Source organism: Erithacus rubecula (genome assembly GCF_903797595.1).
Source record: "Erithacus rubecula genome assembly, chromosome: 8".
Taxonomy (NCBI): Eukaryota; Metazoa; Chordata; class Aves; order Passeriformes; family Muscicapidae; genus Erithacus; species Erithacus rubecula.
The window spans coordinates 27,995,660-28,018,914 of record NC_136659.1 but is presented as its reverse complement, the minus strand read 5'-3'; the positions used below and the strand labels follow the sequence as shown (position 1 = coordinate 28,018,914).

Sequence of the window (23,255 nt, the reverse complement as noted above, 5' to 3'; positions counted from 1 at the left end):
ACTGGCTGGAAATAGAGGCCTGACAATGCTTTTATTGACATTTGGGTTGGAAAAAATAGCAGACTGGGAGTTCAAGCCTGAGGCATTTCATTTGGAGTGTGCAGCCTCTGTGCTGGAAGCTGGGTTGAAGATTTCTTTAATCATTTATTGACAGTGGAAGTTAATAGCTGCACCCGGGGGAGCTGGGCCATCAGTGGTATGGAAGGGCACATTCATAGCCACAGGCATGCTTGAACAAGCTGCTGCATTCAAAGCCCATACCATTGATGTCTGCCTTGGCTTTACTTGTGTGCTTCCACCTCATTTTTAAAGCCCAAAGTGCAAATTGTGGATTTTTTAAGGGAAACCTGCTCGGGACCAGCAAGCCAGGAGCAAAGGGCATCAGCCTGGCTGATGGCCCTGCTGGGATCACGGGCAGGGAGAGCCTTCAGTGTCTTCCACCCCTGCTGAGCTGGATGTGTCCCAGGGCAAACACACTGCAAGACTTAACCTGGATATCCTGTGGAAATGTCCTTTGTAATAAAATAAAAGTAGTTTGCTGCAACATGAGTCCACTGTGAGAATCACTTGTGTGGGAAGGGGAGATGAATATGTTTCAAGAGCGCTTTAATATGAAAATTATGGGGAGCTGAAAAAAATATTCATTTTTTCATTTTTCAGCTAGAAAAAATGAGAAGGTATGCCTAAAGATGTGACTTTAAAAGTCAGGGGCATCTCAGGGGCTTTTGGACAGCCATCTCCACATTTCAGACTGGTCAAACAGTTATTGCCTTCTGTCCCCAGCAATGGGAGTATTTGATTTGACAGATGAGTAGCTGGACTCTGATTAACCAGACACCATTGAAAAAGAATAAAGAAAAATCACCAGATTCAGTCATATTTTAGAGGTTCTCAGCACCCCAAAGCAAGTTTCTATCCTTTTCACTAGGGAAGGAAAACAAGACCTCCTTACAGGTGCAGAGAGATTTACAGCTTCTCCTGCCTTTTAAGCTCCTGGGAGATTATTTGCTCTTGTTTGAATTTAGAGTGTGTTTAGCATTAAGAATGTCTCAGAACCCCCCTAAGCACTGTTTTGGAGTGGAATAACCATTCATCCCATCCTGTTCTCTCTTGCTGAAGGTCTCAATATGTGCACCAGTGGAAGTGCCACGTCCTGTGAAGAGTGTCTCCTCATCCATCCCAAGTGTGCCTGGTGCTCCAAGGAGGTAGGTGGGCACTCCTTTGTCTTTCAAGCTTTGTGTACTGCTGGGAGAGAGCTCTTCTCTCACCTTGCCTCCTCCTGACTCGTGCCACAGGGGTGGGTGAGGGCAGAGGATGCTCCCTGCTGATTGTATTTTGGGTGTATGTGACTCCTCAGCTCTTTGACCCCACTGGCCCCTCACACCCTCAACAGAGTGGCACTGTTCCTTCAGTCCTTCAGTCCCTTCAATTACCTTCTTGTTTTCTGTGGATGCTGGGTCCTGCATGGGCTCTGTATTGCAGGAGCCTTGCTCCAAAGCTCCCTCCCCAAAAAGCCCCAAGCCCCTGCCTGGCGTCCTGCTACGTGTCCCTTGTCGTGTGGCCTGGCACAGGCTCTCTGTCTGTAACAAAGATAATTCTCCTTTCTGAATCTGTTGTGTCATTTGGGGGGGTGACCTATGCTTCTGGCATCAGTGCCATGAGCTGCACAGGGTAACTGAGCACTTCAGAGGGAAATACATTCTTGTGTTGATGCTGAAGAATTCAATTGTGCCTCCTTGTTTGTGAGGAATTGCAAATACCTCCCCCTGCTCCCTAGGGGCTGCTCATGAGTTTGGATCTATACATATAATCCAATATATGTCTTATCAAGTAGACTTTCAATTTCTAGAGAACAAGGTGTGTGAAAGACCTAATAATGTTTGATGTATAGAAAGCAATTTCCTGTTTAGTGCCTGTCCTGGGTGTTCAGGAGAGAAGTATGGATTCTTTCAGATGGATGAAAACATCTGAAAAACAGGCTGGCACAGCTGCTGTGTCAGGAACCAGTGTTGGGATGTGAGAACCCCAGAGCAGTGGATGATCTTGAGCCTCAATGGGCAGTGGTGATGCTGTTCTGTTCCCTGCTGACCCCTGTTCCTCTGTGTGGCCATCCCTGTCCCCCTTTGAGCACTCAGTTCCCTTCCAGCTGCAGCTGGTGTTGCTGAGCTGAGGATGCAGCTCTGTCCCCTCTGCTGTGCCACCCCTCCTCCTGCCAGGCCTGCCTGGGGCTCTGCCAGCTCCAGGGCAGAGGATGGGCTGGGGATGGAGCTGGATGTGGGGTGAAGGTGGCTTCCAGTCCCTCTGCTTTGCCTGGCTGTCTTTGCCCAGGCTCTCCAGATCTGTTTCACTGGGTTTTTCCCTGGCAAGCCCAATTGCAGCTCTGCAGGGAAAGCCCTGAAATGCTCCAAGCACCGAGCTGCCTGACAGCAGAATGGCTTTTGTGGGCTGGTTTTGTCCAGCAAGGCAATTGGTGTGCAGGAGGGAAAGGGTAAAGCAATAGATCTTGCTTCTGAGACATCTTGTAAACAGCTGTGAGAGCTCCTCTTCCAGCCAGCTAATCTGTGGTGGTAAGATTGGATCCAGGAACACTGGCTATTAAGCTATGGGTACCCAATAACTTCTCTTTTTTTTTTTTTTTTTTTTTTTTTTTTTTCTTACTTGGCATCTAAAGACAACTTTCTGCAGAATGCTGCTAGTGGAAATGTTTATCTGGTGGCCACTGTGACCACTAATTGTACTAATGGGACTGGCAGCCTGACTCTTATCATGCAAACAGGATAGTTACCAAAAAAAAAAAAAAAAGAACATTCCTAACTGGAATGGAGGGGCCAAGGAGGACTGGTGTTTACAGGGAAGTCCTGTAATACTTCCTGACCTTTAGCCTGCAGCAGCTATTTAAAAAGATCCAGTTCAAGGTGTTTTGTGCCAAGAGCTATGTGTTTAAAAGCTGCTGTTCCCATTACATGCAACATGCTAAAACTAAGCAAGTTCTTGTTCTAATTCTGTATTTTTTTTAAAGGATGTACTGTTTGAAACTAATTACTTCTATTTAGCTGAGATCATCAGGTGAGGTAATAGGATTTAAAAAAGATACCTGGAGATTTTCAACTTCAGAAAATTTTAAAGTAATATTATAAATTCTATAATTTCTGCCTTCTTTTCATAGTGTTTTCACTACCTTATTCCCTCTCCCTCTTTTGTAGCCAAGTCAGGTTTATTAAATTTATCAAACAGCTCTTAATGTGTTTTCCTTAGCTTTTTCCAGTCACTGCCATTTGCTGTCTATGTTGCCTGAGTGCTTATATGCCAGTCAAATTTTATAGCTCTCCTGGTCTTTAAATATTAGGAGTAAATACTAGAGTGTGTTCCACAGATAGAAGTTGTGTTGTGGCAGAATCTTAGTCAGCTGATTTGTGTGTATATTGTGCTCCCTTTGCACTTACTTTGCAGGTTTGGGAGCAAATTGTGCCAGCTTTTATTGACTTTGTAAGCAACAATTAATAATGTTTACAGGAAATATATATAGTAGAAGTCTATCAGTACATGTAGTGTAAGTCTATATATAATGTATGCAGTATGTTTAGAGATGTCTGTTACATGGTTTATATATATATATATGTAGTAAATTTAAATATATATATATATAATATATATAGAATTTTACCAGTGGCACCCTCTGTTTTCCAGCAGGTGCTTTTACCCCATCCTCTCCCTTCTCAGAAATAGAATGAGGAAAGAAAATCCCTAAAGGGAACCTGTCAAGGGTGGTTTTTGTTTGGTTGGTTTTTTGTTTTGTTTTGGTTTTGGGTTGATTTTTTTTTTTTTTTAATGGAGAAAGTAGGCATGTTTCAGACTTAATGCAGAATTGAACTGATTAAAGCAAAAAATGATTGAGACCTTCAGCAAAAAAGAACAGGATGGGCTGAATGGTAGGGACATGCCTAGTCAGGAATTAGATATTAGATACAGTGAGTGCTATTCTCCAATTTTACAGCATGAACCAAGCAATTTGTCTTAAAACTGTCAAACTGATGAGCATGTAATTGTCACGCTGTTGTCTCCATTCATTCTGTCTGCTTGTGTGCATTTGCCTTTGTGAGCCTGTTAGCACCGAGGCTGGACCGTGATGTGCCTGGGGCTGGAGCAGCCAGAGGCACTGACAGGGGCTGGGGGCTCCTCCTGTGCCACCAAGCAAGGTTTGGGGTGGTTCCCCCTGGTGAGGGGCATTGCTGCATGTCTTGCCCAAGCAGGTCTGCAGGCAGAGGATTGGCAGATACGTGGGCACACTGAATTGCTTAACTTACCCCAGGGTGTTCTCTGCTTGGGGAAAGTTGGGGTTTGAGCCAGTGTGCTGTGTCTGAGCTGCTGTGGGGATGCTTTTTGGTGTGGTTTCTCACGAGCTGTCTGGACCTGTGCATTGCCCTTTATTGCTCATCCTTTTTCTCTTTGCTAAACCTCCATGAACCTTGATTTTCTCTGTCACAGAAAGCCTTGCCCTAGACTTGTATGGTACCTGGTAGCCCCAGTTTTAGCTTTGGGTTTTGTGGACCTGTGGATGCAGTTTGGGTGTTTGCTTGCAAGGTGCAATGGTGATTACTGGGACTTCCCCAAAGTCACCCCCCTGCTCACTGTGACTCTGCTTAGATAAGAAATTAAGATGACATAGGGGTCAGTCCTGCACCCCTGGGTGCTGAGCTGCACTACCCTGCCCTTGGGCATTTGCACCTCTGAGGATGGGTATTTTCTTCCACACCAGGAAATATGGCTTTTCACAGAACAAGAAAATTGCAGGTTAGCAATTGCTACCCTTTTACAAGTCCTCTGGACTCATTTTAGAAGAAAGTTTAGAGAAAACAGCTGGATCAAGCAAGGGGAACCTGGGGTCTGGAGGAGTGCAAAGGTACTGCTGACCTTAGAGCTGTGTAGGAGCTTTCCCCTGACCTGAACTTCCTTTGGAGTCTTTGCAGCAGACCCTGGGAAGGCTTGGAAACACCTGATAGAAGCTGCAGTTGTGTGAGCAGCCCTAAATATTGTCCTATTTGGATGCTTCTCTCCAATATTAATTACTCGAGAGTAACTGCAAGTTTCCAGCTGTGCTCCTGGGCTGCTTGTATTGCTTTTGGCAACAGTTTTTTGGGTGTCTTTTTAAATAGGTGGGAGCAGAAATGAGCTGGCAGAGCTGTGGTCTGGGTGCTGGGAGGGTAGGGGAGCATCTCCCCTGGGTGCCTGCTGCTGGGTGGATAGAGAACACCTGGACCACACCAGCTTTTTGCTGATTCCAGGTAAAACCACATCCGAGAGAAACTTTTCTCCAAGGCTGCCTGAAATGTGCAGCTCTGAAAGGCTGGGTGTTGTTTTCAGTTTCGTAAGGGATTCTGATTTTTATTTTGTCATGATGGAGATGATTTAAATAGTCCCAGTCCTCTTTTTTTGGAAGTTCATCTGTTTACTCAGCGCGTTCCAAGAAATTTGTGTTCGTATCCATCTGATGTGCCGTCCTTGGTTTCTTGGCTGGTCCCTGCTGCTGGATGCTGGAATGCAAATCTCTCATTTTTCAAATAGCACTGGGACCTTGTAGTGAGAAAAATGCAGCTGGAAGCCTCTGTCTGTGTCCCAGGGCCCTGAATCCAAGCTTGTCCTTGCAGGACCCCTGGAGATCACCCCATGAGGGTCTCTCAGGAGCCTCTCCCTCCTTGATGTCTCTCCTGTCCTCTGCCATGCTGGAGTTTCAGCAATAAGTGATGTTTATTCAGCCCCACACTGGTTTTGGGTGAACAGCTGGAGGAGGGGCTGGCATGGCTTCAAGCATCTTCTCTGCATTATTTAATGTCATTTTAGTCCCTCAGCCCTGGAGCTGAAGAGGGTTGTCTCTATTGTTGTAGTGCAGAAATAAGTAGGAATCGACTGTTGAAAATGCAGTAAGTTTTGGGCATGTGACTTGTTCCCTTTGGCACTTTTGGGGAGGGAAAAAAAGGGCATTCTAACAAACAGGCTCTTTGCAAAAGGGTGCATTGTGTTCCTGGCTGTTCCTGAGTGCTGCCTGCACAAGGCTGCTTTGTGCACAGGGCTTGCAGCAAGGGCTGGAGCTCTGGATGGGTGTTGGGAGACTCCTGGCCATCCATCCTTTGGGAGTGGGACACTGCCTGCACCTTGCTGCCTGTGTGGGCACACGCTGCATTTTCACCAGCTCCTGTGGAGTTTCTCCCACATCCCTTATTCTCTGTGCAGTGCTTGTTTGAGGGTGTGTGGTGTCTCACCAGGAAACAGGGAGCCACCCAGCCAATGCTCAGCTTCACATCTTTACTTGGCCCTCTCTGGGTCGGTGGGTGTGTCCTGATTCCCTCAGTGCCACCTCCTTGTCCTTTCTTCTGTCTTTTGCCAAGCTTCTTTGAGACATGCATGTGCATAAAATAACAGGGATGGCAATGGCTGTCCCTGCAGCAAACCAAGTGCTTTGCTTTGCTCTCTTGTGGCCAGGGCTGGGAACAGGTGCTGCTGCTGTGGCTGGGCTGAAAACACAGGCTTAGCTTTCTGTTTCAGTGCTCTGTGAGCAAATTCAGTGTCCAAATCCTCACAGAATTTCCTTTTTTGGTTGATCCTTTTGAAAGGCTCAAGGCTCAGTGCAGGCTCCAAGAACAGTCATCACAAAGGACACCAGCTTCTCCTTGTCATCGCCTGGCTGTTAGATACCAGCATGTCAAAACAAAGCCCCTGCTGTGGGATTGATGAATTCCCCTCCAATTTCTCTTTGTCCCTTCTTCCCCCCAGGATTTTGGCAGCTCCAAGTCCATCACGTCCCGGTGTGACTTCCTGCAGAACCTGCTGGCCAGCGGCTGTGCCGGAGCCATCGAGAGCCCCAGCAGCAGCAGCACTGTGCTGCAGAACATCCCTCTGAGCAGCAAGGGCTCTGGCCAGAGCCACCAGGATGTCACACAGATCACACCTCAGAAGGTCGCCTTGAATCTCCGGCCTGGTGAGTCCCCAGGGGTTCTGTGGGCAGTGGGGAGGGAGGAGGGGTCAGGACATGCCAGGAGCAAGCTGTGGCTTGTGGGCTTGTAGGTCACTGAAGCAGGTGACTGCTGCCCCTTGCGTGCCTTTGAACCTTGGTGTGCCACAAACAGGTTTGGGCTGGGGCACGTGTCCTCTGTTGGGCAAGGTCAGTGAAAGCCCACCCATAACTGCTGCCAGCAATGCTCTTAACACTTGCATGTGCTTGAGAGGAACCTGCTCAGCTTCAGAAAGGAATCACTGTGTGGAAGGAGTTAAAATAACTCTGGTTCCTCCACTAAGCTGACAGGGCATGACTCTGAACTGAGACAGCCCCGGCTATAAATTGAAAACAAACCCACATATCTGTTTTCTGTCAGTATGCAAAAGAGCTATGGGATCAAGGCAGAAGATGGAGATTTGAACTTGTGACTCAGGCCTTGGATTGTAGCCAGGTCCCTCTTTCATTCTCCTGAGCCATCACTTTCTTCAATCTCTTCCTTTTAATTAAAAATTAGAAGGGAATGGCTCATCTGAGCTATGCAAGCATGCTTGCTATCAAAAGTTTTTGCATGGTGGGGGGAGGCTTTAATGTGGGTTTAGAATTCTTGCAAAAATTTGGCAGCTGACATTTCTGAAGAGGGAAAAAAGCTCTTTATTGCAAAGATAAGAAGCAAATATAAAAGCTTGATTCATTATAAGCGATTGGTGTGGGTTTCTAAGGCTTACAGAGCATGAGCATGTGCATACAGAAAAGGGAAATATTGATGCTTTGCCCAAGAAAAACTGGGGTTTGAGCTGGTGCTTATGCTATCAGTGCTCTCCCAGAGCCAACCAGCTACTGCAGGAGTTTTTGTTTTAGCTGTGCAAATTAGAAGTTATGTTTTTCAATTAACTTCCTCAGCTGTCATTGGTCAGACCCTCAAATCTAAAAAAATTTACTTCAAAGCCTTAAAATCAGATACCACTATACACTGCTGTACATACATCTGCCACTGAATATTGTGTTAAAAAAGGGAGCAAAAGGGAGTTGTTATTACTGCTGTTCCTTGAGGCAATTCCTGACAGAAAGGGCTGGCTCAGCTTCCACATCTCACCTCCTGTACATCCACCTCCACACACAGTGCTGGTGCTCAGCAAATTCTGCTTTCCCTGTTGCTGAGAGCTTTGCCCATCCCATATCCACTGCTCAGTCTGGGGTGTGGGAATCCATCCCCCTGTGTCCTCCTGGGCTCTGTGCTCTTGGAAACCTTGTGCTGGTGTTCTGCTGCTGCCTTCCCTTGCAGGGACCACTGCTCAGATCTTTGTGATGGAGAAGCCCTCCAGGACAGGGCTGAATCACCCTGAGGACCCCACAGCAACTCCCACACTGAGCCAGTGAACTCCTGTCCCTGTGCTCCTCTTGCATTGGAGTCATTGCAGGAGGAGGGACAAACCTAGATGTTTGTAGTAGTGTCTCCCATTTTTGTTCTGCTTTTGATGTTGGGCAGCACTTCAGCTTCAGGCTGATGACTTCCTAAACCCTTGCATTAGCAGGCCCAGTTTAAATTATCCATTAATCCTTCAGCTTGGGAAAACAGGTTTCACCCTGGGAACCCAAGACAAAAAGGAGACAATGTTGATTTAATTTTGGGCATGAGGGGTGTTCTCTTTCAAAGAGGAATTCACACAGCAGTCTGTGGCAATGGTGATCTTTTATTCTTAGACTGCTAAGCAGAAGCAGAAGGGAGTGGATTGTCAATTGTTTGCTGTTCCCACCCAGGCAGTTTGATCTCATCATCCTGTGGCAAAAGTCACATCCCCAAATCCGTGTCCTCAGCTAACTCCAAAGGCCTGTAATTGATGTCCTTACAGAGTAGCTTTTGGATTGAGCATTTAGTTTTTATCATATTGCATTTTAATCTTGATTCCAGCTGTAGTGTGTCCTAGTTAAATGAAATAGAAATAGTGTAAAAGGACTTAAAAAACGAATAGATGCAAGCTGTGTTGCCCATCAAACCATAAGCCTCACCAAGCAGGAATAAGCTGGATAAGCATGATTGTCAAGTTTATATTCTTAAATTGACCAAAATCAAATTTTCCAGTTTCTGCACTGCCTCTGTGTGATGGTATCCAAGAAAAATTTCTGAATTAAGCTCTGAGTTTAAAACTTTTCAGTAAAAACCCTAAGGAGTGGATGGTGGTGATAGTACATGAGGAAGGAGGAGGCTGGATTATCCCTAGAAGTATGAGAGTAATACAGTCCATAGAGAATAATAAATTCTTTTGCACTTACATCTACATACATTAGCAATATTTTCTCTAACATACTTGGTTTGTGCAGTTAGGAATGAAAGAAGAACCAGCCACAGGATCCTGTTGGTTTTGGTGCTTCTCAGGGACTAATAAATTTACAACTATTAAGAGAAGTATCTTTGATCACAGCATCCCAAATAGCCTTTCTGGCAGGAAAAACAGTGTTTTGGAAATGAACATGTTGCAAAATACAGAGGACACATCCCCTTTTCTGGTGGGGAAAATATGTAGGAAAAACATGGGGATGGGTAAGGATTTTTCCAGATTTAAACACATTTTTGCAGCACTGAATTAAAGTCAAGCTTGCAGTCTTTTACCCTGCAATCAGTGCTAACAGGTCTTGTGCTACATGAGTTATGTTCTTCTTTGTTCCCCCACAAAATGCATGCAATGTGAGGCCCACCTGGAGCACCTGCTGTGCTCCACATCCCAGCCCTGTGTTGGGAATGTGCTGCTCTTGCTGGACGAGAAAGCTGGGGAGAGTAAAGGAGGAATATTTATGGCATGAGCTTCTTGCTTCCTATAGTGCTGGGGCACTATGGTTTGCACATGGTGCCTCCTGCAGCTCTGCCCTTCCCAGGGGGCTGTAGCAGATTGCAGGGAAATGCTGGATGAGAAGAGGGTGCTTTTTGTTTGAGGAGCTCTAGCTTGGTGCAGCCTGTCCCCAGGTGCCAGGCTGCAGAGCCCCTTGTGCTGTGCATTGCCAGCAGGGCAGTTTTGGGATGCTGCTGCTGCTGCTGTTGGGCTGGAAGTAAGTAGGAGCAGCTGTGCTGCTGTGCACAAGGAGGAGAACAATAAAGTGGTTAGGGAAATGTTTTCACAATACTAAAAAATGTGAGTTCCATTTCTGGGGTAGAAGAGGGGAAGCCACAAGTGTTTTGCAGGATCTGCCATTGCCCCAAGTTCAGCCTTGCCCATGAAGGGCTGGGAGAGGGCAGAACTGGGAGATTTGTTTTGAAAGGATCCAATGCACTGGAGCTGAGACCCCAGTGAACTGGAAAAGGGGCTGAGGTGGAAGCTGGGAACATGGGATCTCCAAACCAGCCTGGCATCTGAGGCTGGGGTTTACAGTTCTATTTAGACCCCTCCATTAGCAAAGTGAAAGGCAAACTCTTGCCATCTGCTGTCTGGCTCCACCAAGGTCCATCTGGTGTGAAGTTGAGTTCACTTTGAAGCCATTTCAGCTGTTCTGAAGTGTAGGTGTTTGCCTTCCCTGGCACCCCCTCCAGAGAGCATCTCTGGTGACACCAGTGTGGCAAAGGAGAAGGTCAGGGTCAGCCTTTCCTCTGCTTCTCTTCCCATCTGCACAGCCTGTGGCTCAGCCCTGTCAGCTCCTTCCCTTGTGTTCTTCACTTCAGGAAGTTTCACCTCTGCCTCAGTGCTTCCTGAGGTGACCCTAGCTTTCTTATTCACTTTCCTTTTGCCCTGATTTCTCCATCTTTTTCTCACATCTTTGGGGGTAGCTCCTTTTCAAAGGTGTTTCCTCTGTGTCTGCTTCACCTTCACTTCCCTGCACAGCTCAGAGGACATCTTGCATTCACCTCATGCTGGCTATTTTCTCCTGATCCTCTTCCTTCTCCTGCTCCACCTCCTTCTCTCTTTTGTGCAGGACTTCTTGGGTTGCTCCTGGTTTGCTTTGAGAATGTACTCGAGTAAGTGTGGGCAGTACTACTGTTCCAGTAGTCCATGAAATATCCATTTAAGGTTCACTCTGCTTTTCTTTCCTGTTTTCTAGAAAAACATCCCTGGAGTGTACACAGGGCAACAGTGTTTTTTATGTGTCCTTCCCTTAGATATTCTCTCTGAGATGGAAAGACCCTTTCTGATGCCTCCAAAGAGCTGAAATAGAGACCTGCACTCCATGTCCTTTTCTTGCCAACCAGTGCACTACACAGCTTAAGAGGACCCAAAGTCAATACCTGTTTTCCTGTTAATTTCCTAAGAGATATATTTGGAAAAGCTTATTGCCCTCACCCTCTTCTTTTAAAAAGTGACCTACATACATTAGTGATATTTTCTCTGACGTAGCTGGTTTGTGCAGTTAGGAATGAAATAAGAACCAGCCACAGGATCCTGTTGGTTTTGGTGCTTCTCAGGGACTAACAAATTTATAACTATTAAGAGAAGCATGTTTGATCACAGCATCCCAAATAGCCTTTCTGGCAGGAAAAACAGTGTTTTGGAAATGAACATGTTGCAAAATACAGAGGGCACATCCCCTTTTCTGGTGGGGAAAATATGTAGGAGTGAAAAACATGGGCATGGGCAAGCATTTTTCCAGATTTAAACACATTTTTGCAGCACTGAATTAAAGTCAATTAAAGTCAAGCTTGCCATTGCAAGTTTTGCAATTGCTCTGCAGGGAGGGGGGTGGAAGTGTGCTATGTGGATTTTTGCGTGTGCTGGGAGTTTCCTTTTCACCTGCCCAATCTCTGTGCGTGCGCAGGTGACCAGACCTCGTTCCGAGTGCAGGTGAGGCAGGTGGAGGATTACCCTGTGGACCTGTACTACCTGATGGACCTGTCCCTGTCCATGAACGACGACCTGGACAACATCCGCAACCTGGGCACCAAGCTGGCTGAAGAGATGAGAAAGCTCACCAGCAATTTCCGCCTGGGCTTTGGCTCCTTCGTGGACAAGAACATTTCTCCTTTCTCCTACACAGCACCGAGATACCAAAACAATCCCTGCATTGGGTAAGTGGGCAGGGCTGTGTTTGCACAGAGCCTGGCTGCTCTCTTTATGGGCCTTTTTGCTTTAAATAATGAACCACCTTCAGCCCTGGCTTTTGGGAATGATGATTAGCTGTGGGTGTCACAGTGATACCTCAGCCATTCAAAATAGGACAGCTTCTAATTTTGCTGTTGCTGTTGGGAGATCTCTGCATCTGGGAAACTGTTGTACCAGGGAGCCTGAAGCTACTTTTAAGTACCTGAAAAGGATGCAGACATAGCAGGCTTTTTTACAGCCTTTAAGGAAAAGGAGCCAGAGCCAGAAATTCCTGATTCCTGATCCTAGCTCTGAGTCATAGTTTGGCAGTTGAGTAAATCAATTAAGCTTTTGTCTGCATTTTACAGATAAGGAGACCAAGGCAATGTAAATCCTTCTCAACAAAAGTGTTTGGGGGAACTGAGATTTGTGATGGCCTATACTGCTGATTAATGAGTTTTTTGTAGAGTGTTTTTGAGGTGGCAGGCAGGTTTTTTCCATCTTTATTGCTGTGGAAGAAAAGCAAACTGGCACTTACAAAAGACACAAATGCTGTGGTTTACTTTGTGGTGATAGCAGAGCCTTCATCCCTTTATTTCCTTCTTTTTTCTTTTTTTTTTTTTTTTTTTGTTTGTTTGTTTGATTGTGTCTTTGCAAGAGTCCTTTTGTTTGCCTTTTAACCACCAGAGATTAAGTCAATTAAATTGAGGATTATGCCAGAGTGAAATTGGATGTAGGAAGGGAACCCTGCTCAGATGGATTTGGGTGTTGGAATTGAGGGTTGGATGCAGCAGCAAGTGCCATCCTGGGAGAATGTCACCACTGGCACCTCTGTAGTCCCCATCATCACCTCATCCATCAGTGGGTGCTCCCATGTCATGTAAGGGCAGTGAGGATAACCCTTCCAGTCGAGCCATTTGTGAATACTTACACTGTAAGATCACCTCATGCATGGATGCCAAGCTCTGTGCATGCTCTGAGAGGCAAAGACAGCTTGCATCAGCTGTGAGTTTCTAGGCCAGCTCTTGGCACTGACCAAGCACTGGCATCTCACTGCACATTGCTTGACCAGACAAAAATTATCTGTATTCCCTTTTCACCAGTTCTGTCCAGAGTGGAAAGTCAAATGGATTTTAACACTGAAAACTCTTGCTTTAATCATGAGGTGAAAGTGACCACACTGAGCCAGGAGGTTGTCTCAGCCACAATGGCATTGCACACCACACTCTTCAGGTGCTTCTCCCTGAAATTTGGCATAGCCTCTGAGGATCCTCTCAGTCACTCTGTCATCCTCAGTCTCTGACACCTGCTCTCAGGCTGGGGACAGGCTCCAGCTGGAGAAATCTTGGGAACTTTGCTTGGCTGTTATGTGATTTAATTGGAGTGACATGGCTTTTGCTGAGTGAGACAAGCAGGAGGACATGGGTGCAAAAGGAGGAGAGGATAAAACTGGATGACTCAGCAACAAAGTGTACCTGAAACTTCCAATGACCTTTAATCAACAACATCCAGAACTGTCACCTCAGCTTTTCTCACCATGATCTGGCTACCTGCATGTTTCTTTGGCTTTACCCAGGTGCTGCTTTTCTTTCCTGGTTCCTTTAAGCCAGCCTGGTCTTGGGAAAACATTTAGGAAGAATTGCCCACAGCAGCTCATCTGGTGGGTGCTCCCCTGCAGTTGCCATGTGTCTCCATCCAAACCAGGGCTGCTGCTTCCCTGCTGGAATCTCCTTCCCCAGCCTGCCCAGTGTGGGGGCTCTGGCTGCTGCCATGTGTCACTGCTGCAGTGACAGGCTTGTCAGGTGTGGTTTTGTTTGCAGCTATTTCTGGTGTCAAAACAAACCACTCAGCATCTAAGAAAAGCTACAAGTAAACATGAGCTGCAATGGATGCTTTTTGCTCCTGGTCCAGGCTCTCCCCTCCTCTTCTTGTGGTGGTGACTGACTTGGAGGTCTGGGTGGAGTGCAGCCCTGTTTGCCTTGTGTCCTTCATCTCCTCTGCTCCTGACTCAGCCTCCTGGAGGGCTGAGAGCAGCCTGCTGAGACCCTGCAGTGCTGAGCTTTCACACATGGCAGACTCCTTGCCTTGCCCTGGGTGGGAGTGCAATGCAAGTCTGGACATGGATCATGGATCAGAAGGGGTGGCTCTAATTGCCAGCCAAGTCCAGGGCAATGAGATCTTCCCCATGGTTAGGTGTGTGTGTGGCTGTGTGGATGGAAATCCCTGCTCTGGACTCCCTTGTGAGGGATTCAAATTCTCAGTGATGGTAAATTTTAAATACTCCTGTGTGTAATAAGCTCCTTGTAATTTACCCATTAGTGGGTCATGTGTCAGCAGAGGCTTTTAATTGTACTCTGGGTTATGTGTTTAAAGATAAGAGTGAATTAGTGCTGGGCCAACTCCTTTTAAAACATATTTCTTCTTAACCCTTCCCATCTCTCTCTCATGCACACACTCACTGATTTCCCATGCCACAGGAGCTGCTCTGCTGAGGTCTCCAGGTGAGCACCAAAACTGCCTTCTCATGGCTTTGTATGGAAAAAAAAAGGTTTCCTGGTAGTCTGCCAAGACATTTCTGTGCCTTAGGGTGCCTCTCCTACCTTTCTGCTCCAGTGGCGCCCTGGGAAACAGAGATGGTTTTTGCTCACCAGCTTGCAGGGAGAGTAGGAGGAGGCTTGAGCTGGTGTTGGTTATTATTCCATCTCATACTGGACAATTGCCAGGTGCCTGGTAATGTGCAGTAGGTGTAGGGTGACTTGTACTGGCAAGAAAACCGGATGACACAGTGAAAATGTGTACTGCAGAAGAGGGGAAAGGTAGCTCAGCAGTGATACTCCTGCCCTCTGACACCATCCCACTGGTTCTGCAGGTGTGGGACACAGCTCTCATGGCCCTCCAGGGCTACTGGGGAGGGTGGACCTGCCCAAATGCAGCCTGTCACTGGGTCACATCCGTGGCTGCAGTGAAAGCCACTTTATGAGTGCTGAAACTGCAGAGCTGCGTGGCCCAGGGTGGGCTGGTGCTCAGTGTCTGCATGCACATCGTGCATGGAGAGAGATCTTCAGTCCTGGTGGGATCTCTGGAAACTTCAGCTTCTGAAAGTCCCTGTGGGGAAACAAGCAACATGGGTTCTACTGTAGGGCTTTGTAGATAAATAGCCAGAAACTGAAGTGCCCAAACCACGACGCATTGTGAAAACATTCCAACCCTCTGAACAGAATTTTGGAGACCAACCTGGTAGAGCTGGGAGCCGTTCTTGGCTGCGGGTGTGGTTCCTCCCAGCTGACCACTCCTCTGTTCTTCCCACAGTTATAAGCTGTTCCCCAGCTGTGTCCCATCCTTTGGCTTCCGCCACCTCCTGTCCCTGACGGATAAAGTCGACCGTTTCAACCAAGAGGTCCAGAAGCAGAAAGTGTCCCGCAACCGAGACGCTCCTGAGGGCGGCTTCGATGCCATTCTGCAGGCTGCTGTCTGCAAGGTGAGCTCCTCTGAATTCTGCAGGTTTCCTCTGCTCTGCTCTTGAGCCAACGCAAAGCTTCAGCTTGCTATTTCTAGGAAGTAACTGCTAAGTTTTTCTTGGAAAAAGCGAAAAATGCTTTTAAAAGTAGAGGCTTTTGTTTTTGTGGATAAACAGGCAAAGGAAACAATGTTAGTTCTTTTTCTAGTTTAAAGGGATAAAAATGGAGCTTTTGCAAATGCGAATTTAGGGCGGGTGTTCCATTACATAGTCAGACCTCTGGTGCTGAACACCTGGGACAGAATCCTTTAAGATTCGCATACACTCGTGTGCAGCAGCACTGCACATCAGCTCAATGTGTTTTTCAAGGGTGTGTCAAGCACATCTTGCAGCTGCTGACCCATGTTGAGGGTTGAGCTGGTTCCTGCTGCTGATACTTTCTGTGCGTGTGGGGATGATCTCACCTCTGGGTGCTGATAGCCTGCTCTTCATCTGTCAGCAGAACTGGAGCAGAGTTCATTAGCTTAGTGCCATGCTAGCCATGTCCTTAGGGTTTCTGGAGATGATTGCTTGAATATCTTTCTGGAACAAGTAGTTAGGTTGCTCCATATTCCTTTGTCATGGATTAAAGTGTTTGCTCCACTCTGACACAAGTTTGAGCTTCCCTGTTCACCAGAATGTCTCTGTTTGCTATTTCCCCTGTTGCTGCAGTTTGCTTTGTGTTTGCTTCACCTTTTTGTAGTCCTTTTGGTTGGGCATGTTTTCTTCTGTGTCTGAGTTTTGGGAGCTGGGAGATAGGCATGGTCTGTGGGAGTGATGGGTTGCAGGCATGTGGGAAACCAGATCTTTCCTTCCCTGGGTTGGCTTCACTGTGCTTCATAGTCTTGGCAGGACTGAACCTGCCCCATGGTGCATCTTCCCACGGATACTGTTGTTGGCACAACTGCAGTGCTGCTCCCAGTAATTGTCTGGATATAAAGTGCCTCTCAGTTTTGGAGATGTGGCTCCCATGGTTAGAGCAGGGGGTGGCTCAGGATGGTGACTCAGTTGTGCCATTCACCATGTGGGTTTTTGCATTCCCTTCCACAAAATTATTGCAAAAACAGGCAAGTATTTCCCTATGATGCAGCAGTACTTCAGTGTGTATCACAAGGGCTCATTGGTGAAGTGTTGATGGAAGGCAGGAGACCTGCAAGATATTTCCTCTATATTTGTGCCAGTCTCACACTTTGGTAAGGACCAAGATCTTTAACTGTCTCTGAACGCCCAGGTTGGTCCCTTCTAAATTTAGAAGATGAATTTAGATGCTGGTACTATCTAAATTCAGGAATGAGCACCCTCTAGGAAGGGTGAGCAAAGGTGAACATGTTCACATGTGTGGCTGTTGGCATGATGTGGCAGGTCATGACAGCAAATTTCTGCAGCCACAGCAGTTAATTAATTACAGGAGCTTGGGTGTGGGAAAGGAAGTCCATGGGACTGGTGTGCAAGGCAGGAGAACAGGCTGTGCCATGACTCGTGCTGCACTGGCAGCACCTTGCTCTGGATAGAGCAGCTGCCTCTCATCACAGCCATGAGCAGAAAAAACTGTCCAGAGTTCAAAAAAGCAAAATTTCAGGGCAGCAGAAATGATTGATTGACATTAGGATGTTTGGTCCCATAGCCAAAATGGGAACTTATTGCTTAATTTCCCTTGTGGTCCCTAAGTGCTGTCCAGTCTGGTCAGTGGGTCTGGGTTGTGGTGAGGCTCAGCATCACTGAGAGGGGTGAGGGCTGCAGACATCTGGGGGCAGTGAAGTGCAGCTTGCTGACAAGGATGTTCTTGGCATGGAGTTTTTCATCCTGCAGTGACTAAGGGAGTATCATGGAGATGAAAACCCCAGAAACAGACAGTAATTTCTGTTAACTCAGGAGCTATTCCCCCGCCATGCAAGGAGAGCAGCATACGGATACCTTGGTGACTTCTGAGGTGGGTTTCCTCAGCACTGCTATGGCATCTCATTGGCATGCTCCAGCTATTTGCAGGGTAGTTATCACCTTAGAAAGTCCCCTGCCTTGGGGACATGCAGCATGTTGCCCATGAAGCACTTTGTGCTCAGCATCAAGGGGAGAGCTGGTCTCAAGCCATGGTGTCTAAACAAGATCTTCTCCTCCCCTTCTGAGGTGTCAGAAACAATACCTCCTGTGTTGACTAGATGTTTTTACACTGGAATGCATAGCAAGCATTTCTTCTGCATGAGCTGCCTAAAGGCTCTGTACCACTCTCATTGTTTTGGCCTGGTTTTCAACCCAAGGAATGGGGTGAGTTTGTACAGCTAATAGAGACTAAGGAGCAGGCCCAGGGTTTGGCTTTCTGAAAGATGAAGATATGGTAAATGTTATTCTCGAGGCAATGAAATAGCCAGAGACAATAAGCCTTTATTCTGATGCTAAAATACTATGCCAGGAATATTAATCAGCCTTCCATAATTACATTTTCCATTTGCAGTATTTTGGTTTTTTGCCATTCTCTAAGTGCAAGCCTCATATGGCTTGGTGGTATGTGTAAATTTCAGATCTTACATGCTAAGATGCAGTGAGGAGATAATGCTAGATTAGAAAATAAAGCATCTTTTGGAATGGTTTTGATTGGTGCTTGCTAGACACTGGTATGTGGAGATAGCCAAGACACCTGGGAGACACTGAGGTGCCTTTCAGAGCAATACCAAGTGAAGGAGGTTTTGGCTTTTGATCCCTAAGGCACACTTGCCTTGCACCTGATCTGTTTCTTGCTTCCAAGAAGGTCTGCACCTGAGAATCTGGTGAGGTTTTAGACAAATTGATGGATCCAGTGGGGTCTCCTGGCAACTCAGTCTTGGCAATTAAATGGCTTTTATTCAATGCCCAAAGTATAAATATAGTTATTTATTCAGGCATGGAAATACAGGCTTTGCAGCCTTTTCAATAGTACTTGGAGAGCTGTGCTGAGGCAGCTGTGGCAGTTTTGCCAGTCACTGTTGGCTGTATGGAATGAGAAGCTGGTTTTTTGGGATACAGAAGGCAACTGCAGCTGGTGGTAGGAGTAGGGGTGGGATCTGTAGCCCCCCCAGCCCTGTGGAAACATGTTACTCTGCTTTGGGTCCAGTCCCACCCCTGCTTCAAAAATCCTTATCCCATAAGGATCAAAAACCAGATGAGGGGGTAGGCATCAGTGCAGGGTTTTTTGTTCAGCAATCCCAGTCCAATAAAAATAAATGAAATTCTCCTTGGTTATTTGCTTTAAGCAGAGCAGAGTGCTGCTCTGGGTTTCTCAGTGGAAACTCCATGCTCAAGAGCTGTATTTTCCAGTGCCTGGAAGCTGCTGGCAGAGCCAGTGTGAGATGCTCCTTGGCATGCCAGCCTCCTGGGGGGCTTTTTTTGTAGATCTACAGCTTGTTTTGGGATCAGCACTGGCTCAGCTAGCCCATCCAAGCACCCTGATTTGGTGCTCTGAGGCATCACATACTTTCAGTGCCTGGATATTGGCACTGAGACTGTGGGTGCTCATTGTTTTTTGGGAGTGAGTTCCTGAGCTGAGCTGCCACAGCAGTTTTGGTATTGTTTATGTAGGAAATTGTGTCAGAGTCATGGAGAGTTTGTCTGCAAAGGAATGTTTAACCCATGATTTAAAGGTGGGTTTAGCAGGCAGGTGACCAGCACCAGCACCCCTGAAGTGACTTTGTAACTGCTGCTTGAATGCAGCTCCTTTTCTTTGTGTGCAGCACATTTCTAAGGAAATGAAACTCAGATTAATCCTTCTAATCTCTTTGGGAGTTTCTTGGCCTTAATCATTTAAAAATAAATCAGCTTTGCATACTCACAGAAAAGTGAATTGGATGGGCTTCTGTCTGGTGGCTGAGTAGACTGAAAACTGCCTCTTGCATTATTAGAGCTGTAATCACTTTTGGGTTGAGTTCTTAAGAAGTTGCATTTTGGCGTGAAGTTTTAGCTTTTTGTCCAGTGGGGTAACTTCAGTGGAATGAATCCTGCTTCCCAGAGCAAAAAAGTCCTTATTGCTTCCTGAGCTAGACTGGAACGTGCTGGTGCATGGTAAAGGATGTGTGTTGCCAAAAATTTCTTCCTGTGGCCTTATATACATCATGGGGGTCTTTAAAACACCAATAAAGAAAATAAACCTTCTGTAATTGGGAGGAAAAAGGAATCTACTCTGGAATAGTGTCCCTGAAGCAAGAGTTATATTTATTGGAGAGATCAGCAGACTTTGGGCTATGACTCACATTTGGAGGTGAAAATTGTGCTGGCACACACAATTCTGCACCATTCTGCCTGCTCTGCCCTCCTGCCCTGCCCACGCCAGTGCTTCCCATAAGGAAGGGCCAGCACCTTCCTGTAAACAGGGCAGGGTTTGGGTTTTGCTAAATATGCTGGGCAGTAACTCTGGAGGAGTTGGCTATCTCCATCTGCACCACGTTCCCATCAGTGAGCTTCTACTAGCTTTTCTCTTGTGCCTTCCCAAAGGATTTGTGTGCTGGTACTCTGAGCTGGGGTCTGCAGGGAGGGGATGCTGGAGGTGTGTGGGCAGGGAGGGACTGGGGCTGTGTCTTTGCTGGCAGATGGTCAGTGTGGCCAGCCCCAAGGGAAACTCAATGGGACTTTCTGTTCAGTCTGGGCCATGGCAGGATCTCCTGCTGTGGTCAGCAGCAGGACCCCTGCCCCACCCAGCTTGGCAGTGACCTGGCAGCAGCAGCAGCCACTGAGCAGACAGGGTTTGCTGCAGTGCTGTGGTTTGCAAAAATTTGCTTTGGGCACCTCTGTTTCCTTCCACTTCCATTTCAACAAAGTGCTTCAGTGTGCTGTTAAAGGCACAGATCTGCTTCTCAGGCTGATGGAAACTTGGAAACCTGGGAAGCTCCATGGGGGGGGGAGAATGTTTGTAATCTAGATCTTATCCCTTTACTTGAAAAATATCTGTCCATGTGTCTATCTTCATGCAAAGACAGTGCTAATGTCTGGTCCTTGCAGAGAGGGACCAAGGAGGGGTCAGAGGACACTTCATGTGCTGTGCTTGACACCTCAGTGCTTTTGTAGGGACCGCTACAGCATGTCTTGACATTACCATGCTTTGAAATGGGCAGAAGTTTCCTAGAGCAGCCCTGTGCAGATTGGTTGTGTGGGATTAGTGGCAGCACCAATGCCAAAGGTCCATGCTCTGCTCTGGCTGTGTGTGCCCCTGCCCTCCTGGGCTGTGGTGCAGGGGGATGGAGCTGCCTGGGGCACGTGTAGAGTTACAGCAGAGGCACCATGGCTTCCAGGAGATGTGTGCAGAAAGGGATCAGGGCAGAGTGCCTGGGCATGAGTGTGGGTGCACCAAAGCCAGTCCCCTCAGGCAGGGACCTCACTGTGTCCATCACAGCTCAGAAAGAGCCTTTATGAGCAGCAGTAATGAAAGTGCTGACTGGGGATATTGCAGCTCTTGCTGTTGCATTGGCTGCTCCACAGAGATGAGGAAACAAGGTCAGATTAAATGTGTGTGGAGGAAGTTGGCAGGTTTCCTTTGGCTGTAAAAGCAGCTGAAATTCTTACTTCTGGATCTGGTAGAGAAGGTCTGGTGGACAGTCCGCATACCTCCTCATGCTTTTTAAATTAAGTGTGTTGGGAGGAGATGCTGGGAAATGCTGAATGAGCTCCTGACATTTTGTTTTCGTACCAGGGACAGGTGGACAGGAGCATGGTACTCTCTTAATTAATGCTAATGGGTCTGCTGCTGGCCAGACACGTGGCTGGGGCCATGTGCAGGGCGAGGGTGAAGCATGGGCTTGGCAGGGGCTGCCAGGGCTCTCACAGGGTTTGCTTTCCCCAGGAGAAGATCGGCTGGAGGAAGGAGGCATCCCACCTGCTGGTCTTCACCACGGATGATGTGCCCCACATAGCCCTGGATGGGAAGCTGGGGGGGCTGGTGCAGCCCCACGATGGCCAGTGCCACCTGAACGATGCCAACGAGTACAGCGCGTCCAGCCAGCTGGTGAGTGGGGAGGGGGCCAGCCCTCAGAGGGACCCTCTGCACACCAGCCAGACCCCCTCCAGCAGCTTTTGGCAAATGCACTGCCTGGTTCAACACAGCTTCTGCAATTTGCAAATAAAACTTGCTCTTCCCTAAGGCATTCCCCCATAGTGAATGCTTCTGTGATGGTCAAAAATTACTTACTGAGTTCCTTCAAAGATCATTGCAATGGATGGAAAAGTAACTTGGTGTCCTGAAGAGCATTACATTTTGCCTGTAAAATGTAGAGGAAACATAGAATATGTCATTCCTTTTCTGAAATATGTCTGAGGATTGCCCAGAGGACTCTTCCTGAGGAGGGTGTATCTCCCTTGATGTGCTATGCTAGCAAGTACAACAGAATGCTCCTTTTATTCACAGACTCTGAGCACAACACTAACATAAGCCTTAGTAATAAACAGGCAAACTAGCCCTTTTTAAAAACTGAACTCAGTGGAGGAAACTTCTGGGATGAGTGAGCACTTGACTGCCACTTCATTATCCCATCCTTCTGCAGAATGGTGCTTTATTCAGCAGATCACATACATTAATTATGATTTGCCTGTGAGGGGAGGGGAATCTGGGTGGCTGTGTTAAGGTCAGAAGCTGGACTCTCCAGTGGAACCCCCTGTGCAATCCTACCAAGTGGATGTATGTGTAAGGGAGCACAGTCCCTGAACAGTCCTGAGCTCCTTTATGTGCAGTTAGTTCTGGGGAGCTGGCATGGGGATGCTGCCTTGTGTTTCCATGTTTGAATCTCAATTAGCCTTCCAGTCTCCAGGTAAATGAGATAGTTTTTTCCAAGGACAGCACCTCAAAAGCAGGTGGGAGTTTCAAACTCTGGTCTCCTGAAACTGAGCCCTGGTTCATTATTTTGTTGCTAGAGCAGTGTCTCCTTGCCATCCTCTCTGCCTGAGAAATCTGCAGAATTAAAGTTTACTGTAATCTCTTCATGGTCCCAGTATGCAGAAGGAACAGGCAATGGATGTTCTGGGGAAAAAAAAGGATACATTTCCACTTCCTGCAGTTCTAGATCTTGCTGCCTTGCATCCCTTGAGGTAGCAGCCATTTAGCACATGTGCATCTGCTGATGGCAAAATAGAAAGGGGAAAGAAATAAACCCAGTGGTTAGGGTATTGCTGTGGCTAGTGGTGTTGTCAGCCATGTACTCTAGTGAGGAGTGCAGCAGAAATAGTTAACAGATTTCTACTACTTCAGTTGGGATTGCACTGGTACATCAGGGACTTCATCCCACAACAAAACACACCATGTGTCTGGAATGAATTTTGCTGTTGGGAAGAAAAGAGCAATGAAATTAGCATTTGTTTCTGTGTTACCCACCAGTCTTTCTGCCCATTTTTTTTCCCCTAGGATTATCCTTCCCTGGCACTTCTTGGGGAGAAACTTGCTGAAAACAACATCCACCTGATTTTTGCTGTTACAAAAAGTCATTACATGCTGTACAAGGTAAGTGCTGCCGAGCTGCCTGGGCTGGGGGGAGATTGAAATGCCTCTTGAGGCTCTGGGGAGTGAGGCAGCTGCAGGCATGTGTGTGCAGTGGTGAGGGTGCATGCATGTGCCCACAGGCTGCCCAGTGCAGGCAGGCAAGGCTCAGCCCTGCTACTCCTTTCAGCAGAAAGCACTAAAGCTTCTTAGAGCAAACAGCTCTATATGTTAGCCAGCATGTGAAGAGCTAAAATAGACTCCATGTTAATCTGGGTGTTGGGATGGCTCCAGCGTGCAGCGTGCCAGAGAGCAGAAACCTGCTCGGCCCATTTTGCAGTGACT

General features: G+C 47.1%; 1 protein-coding gene across 1 annotated transcript in view; it reads left to right on the top strand.

Annotated features, from left to right (window-relative positions):
- Window positions 1-23,255, top strand: part of ITGB5 (integrin subunit beta 5) — a 55,596-nt gene that overhangs the window by 3,075 nt on the left and 29,266 nt on the right. The window contains exons 2-7 of the mRNA XM_079310825.1: window positions 1,120-1,205; window positions 6,769-6,973; window positions 11,729-11,978; window positions 15,301-15,469; window positions 21,288-21,449; window positions 22,839-22,934. Of these exons, the coding sequence (XP_079166951.1) occupies window positions 1,120-1,205; window positions 6,769-6,973; window positions 11,729-11,978; window positions 15,301-15,469; window positions 21,288-21,449; window positions 22,839-22,934 (968 nt within the window). The remainder of the gene's footprint in view (window positions 1-1,119; window positions 1,206-6,768; window positions 6,974-11,728; window positions 11,979-15,300; window positions 15,470-21,287; window positions 21,450-22,838; window positions 22,935-23,255) is intronic.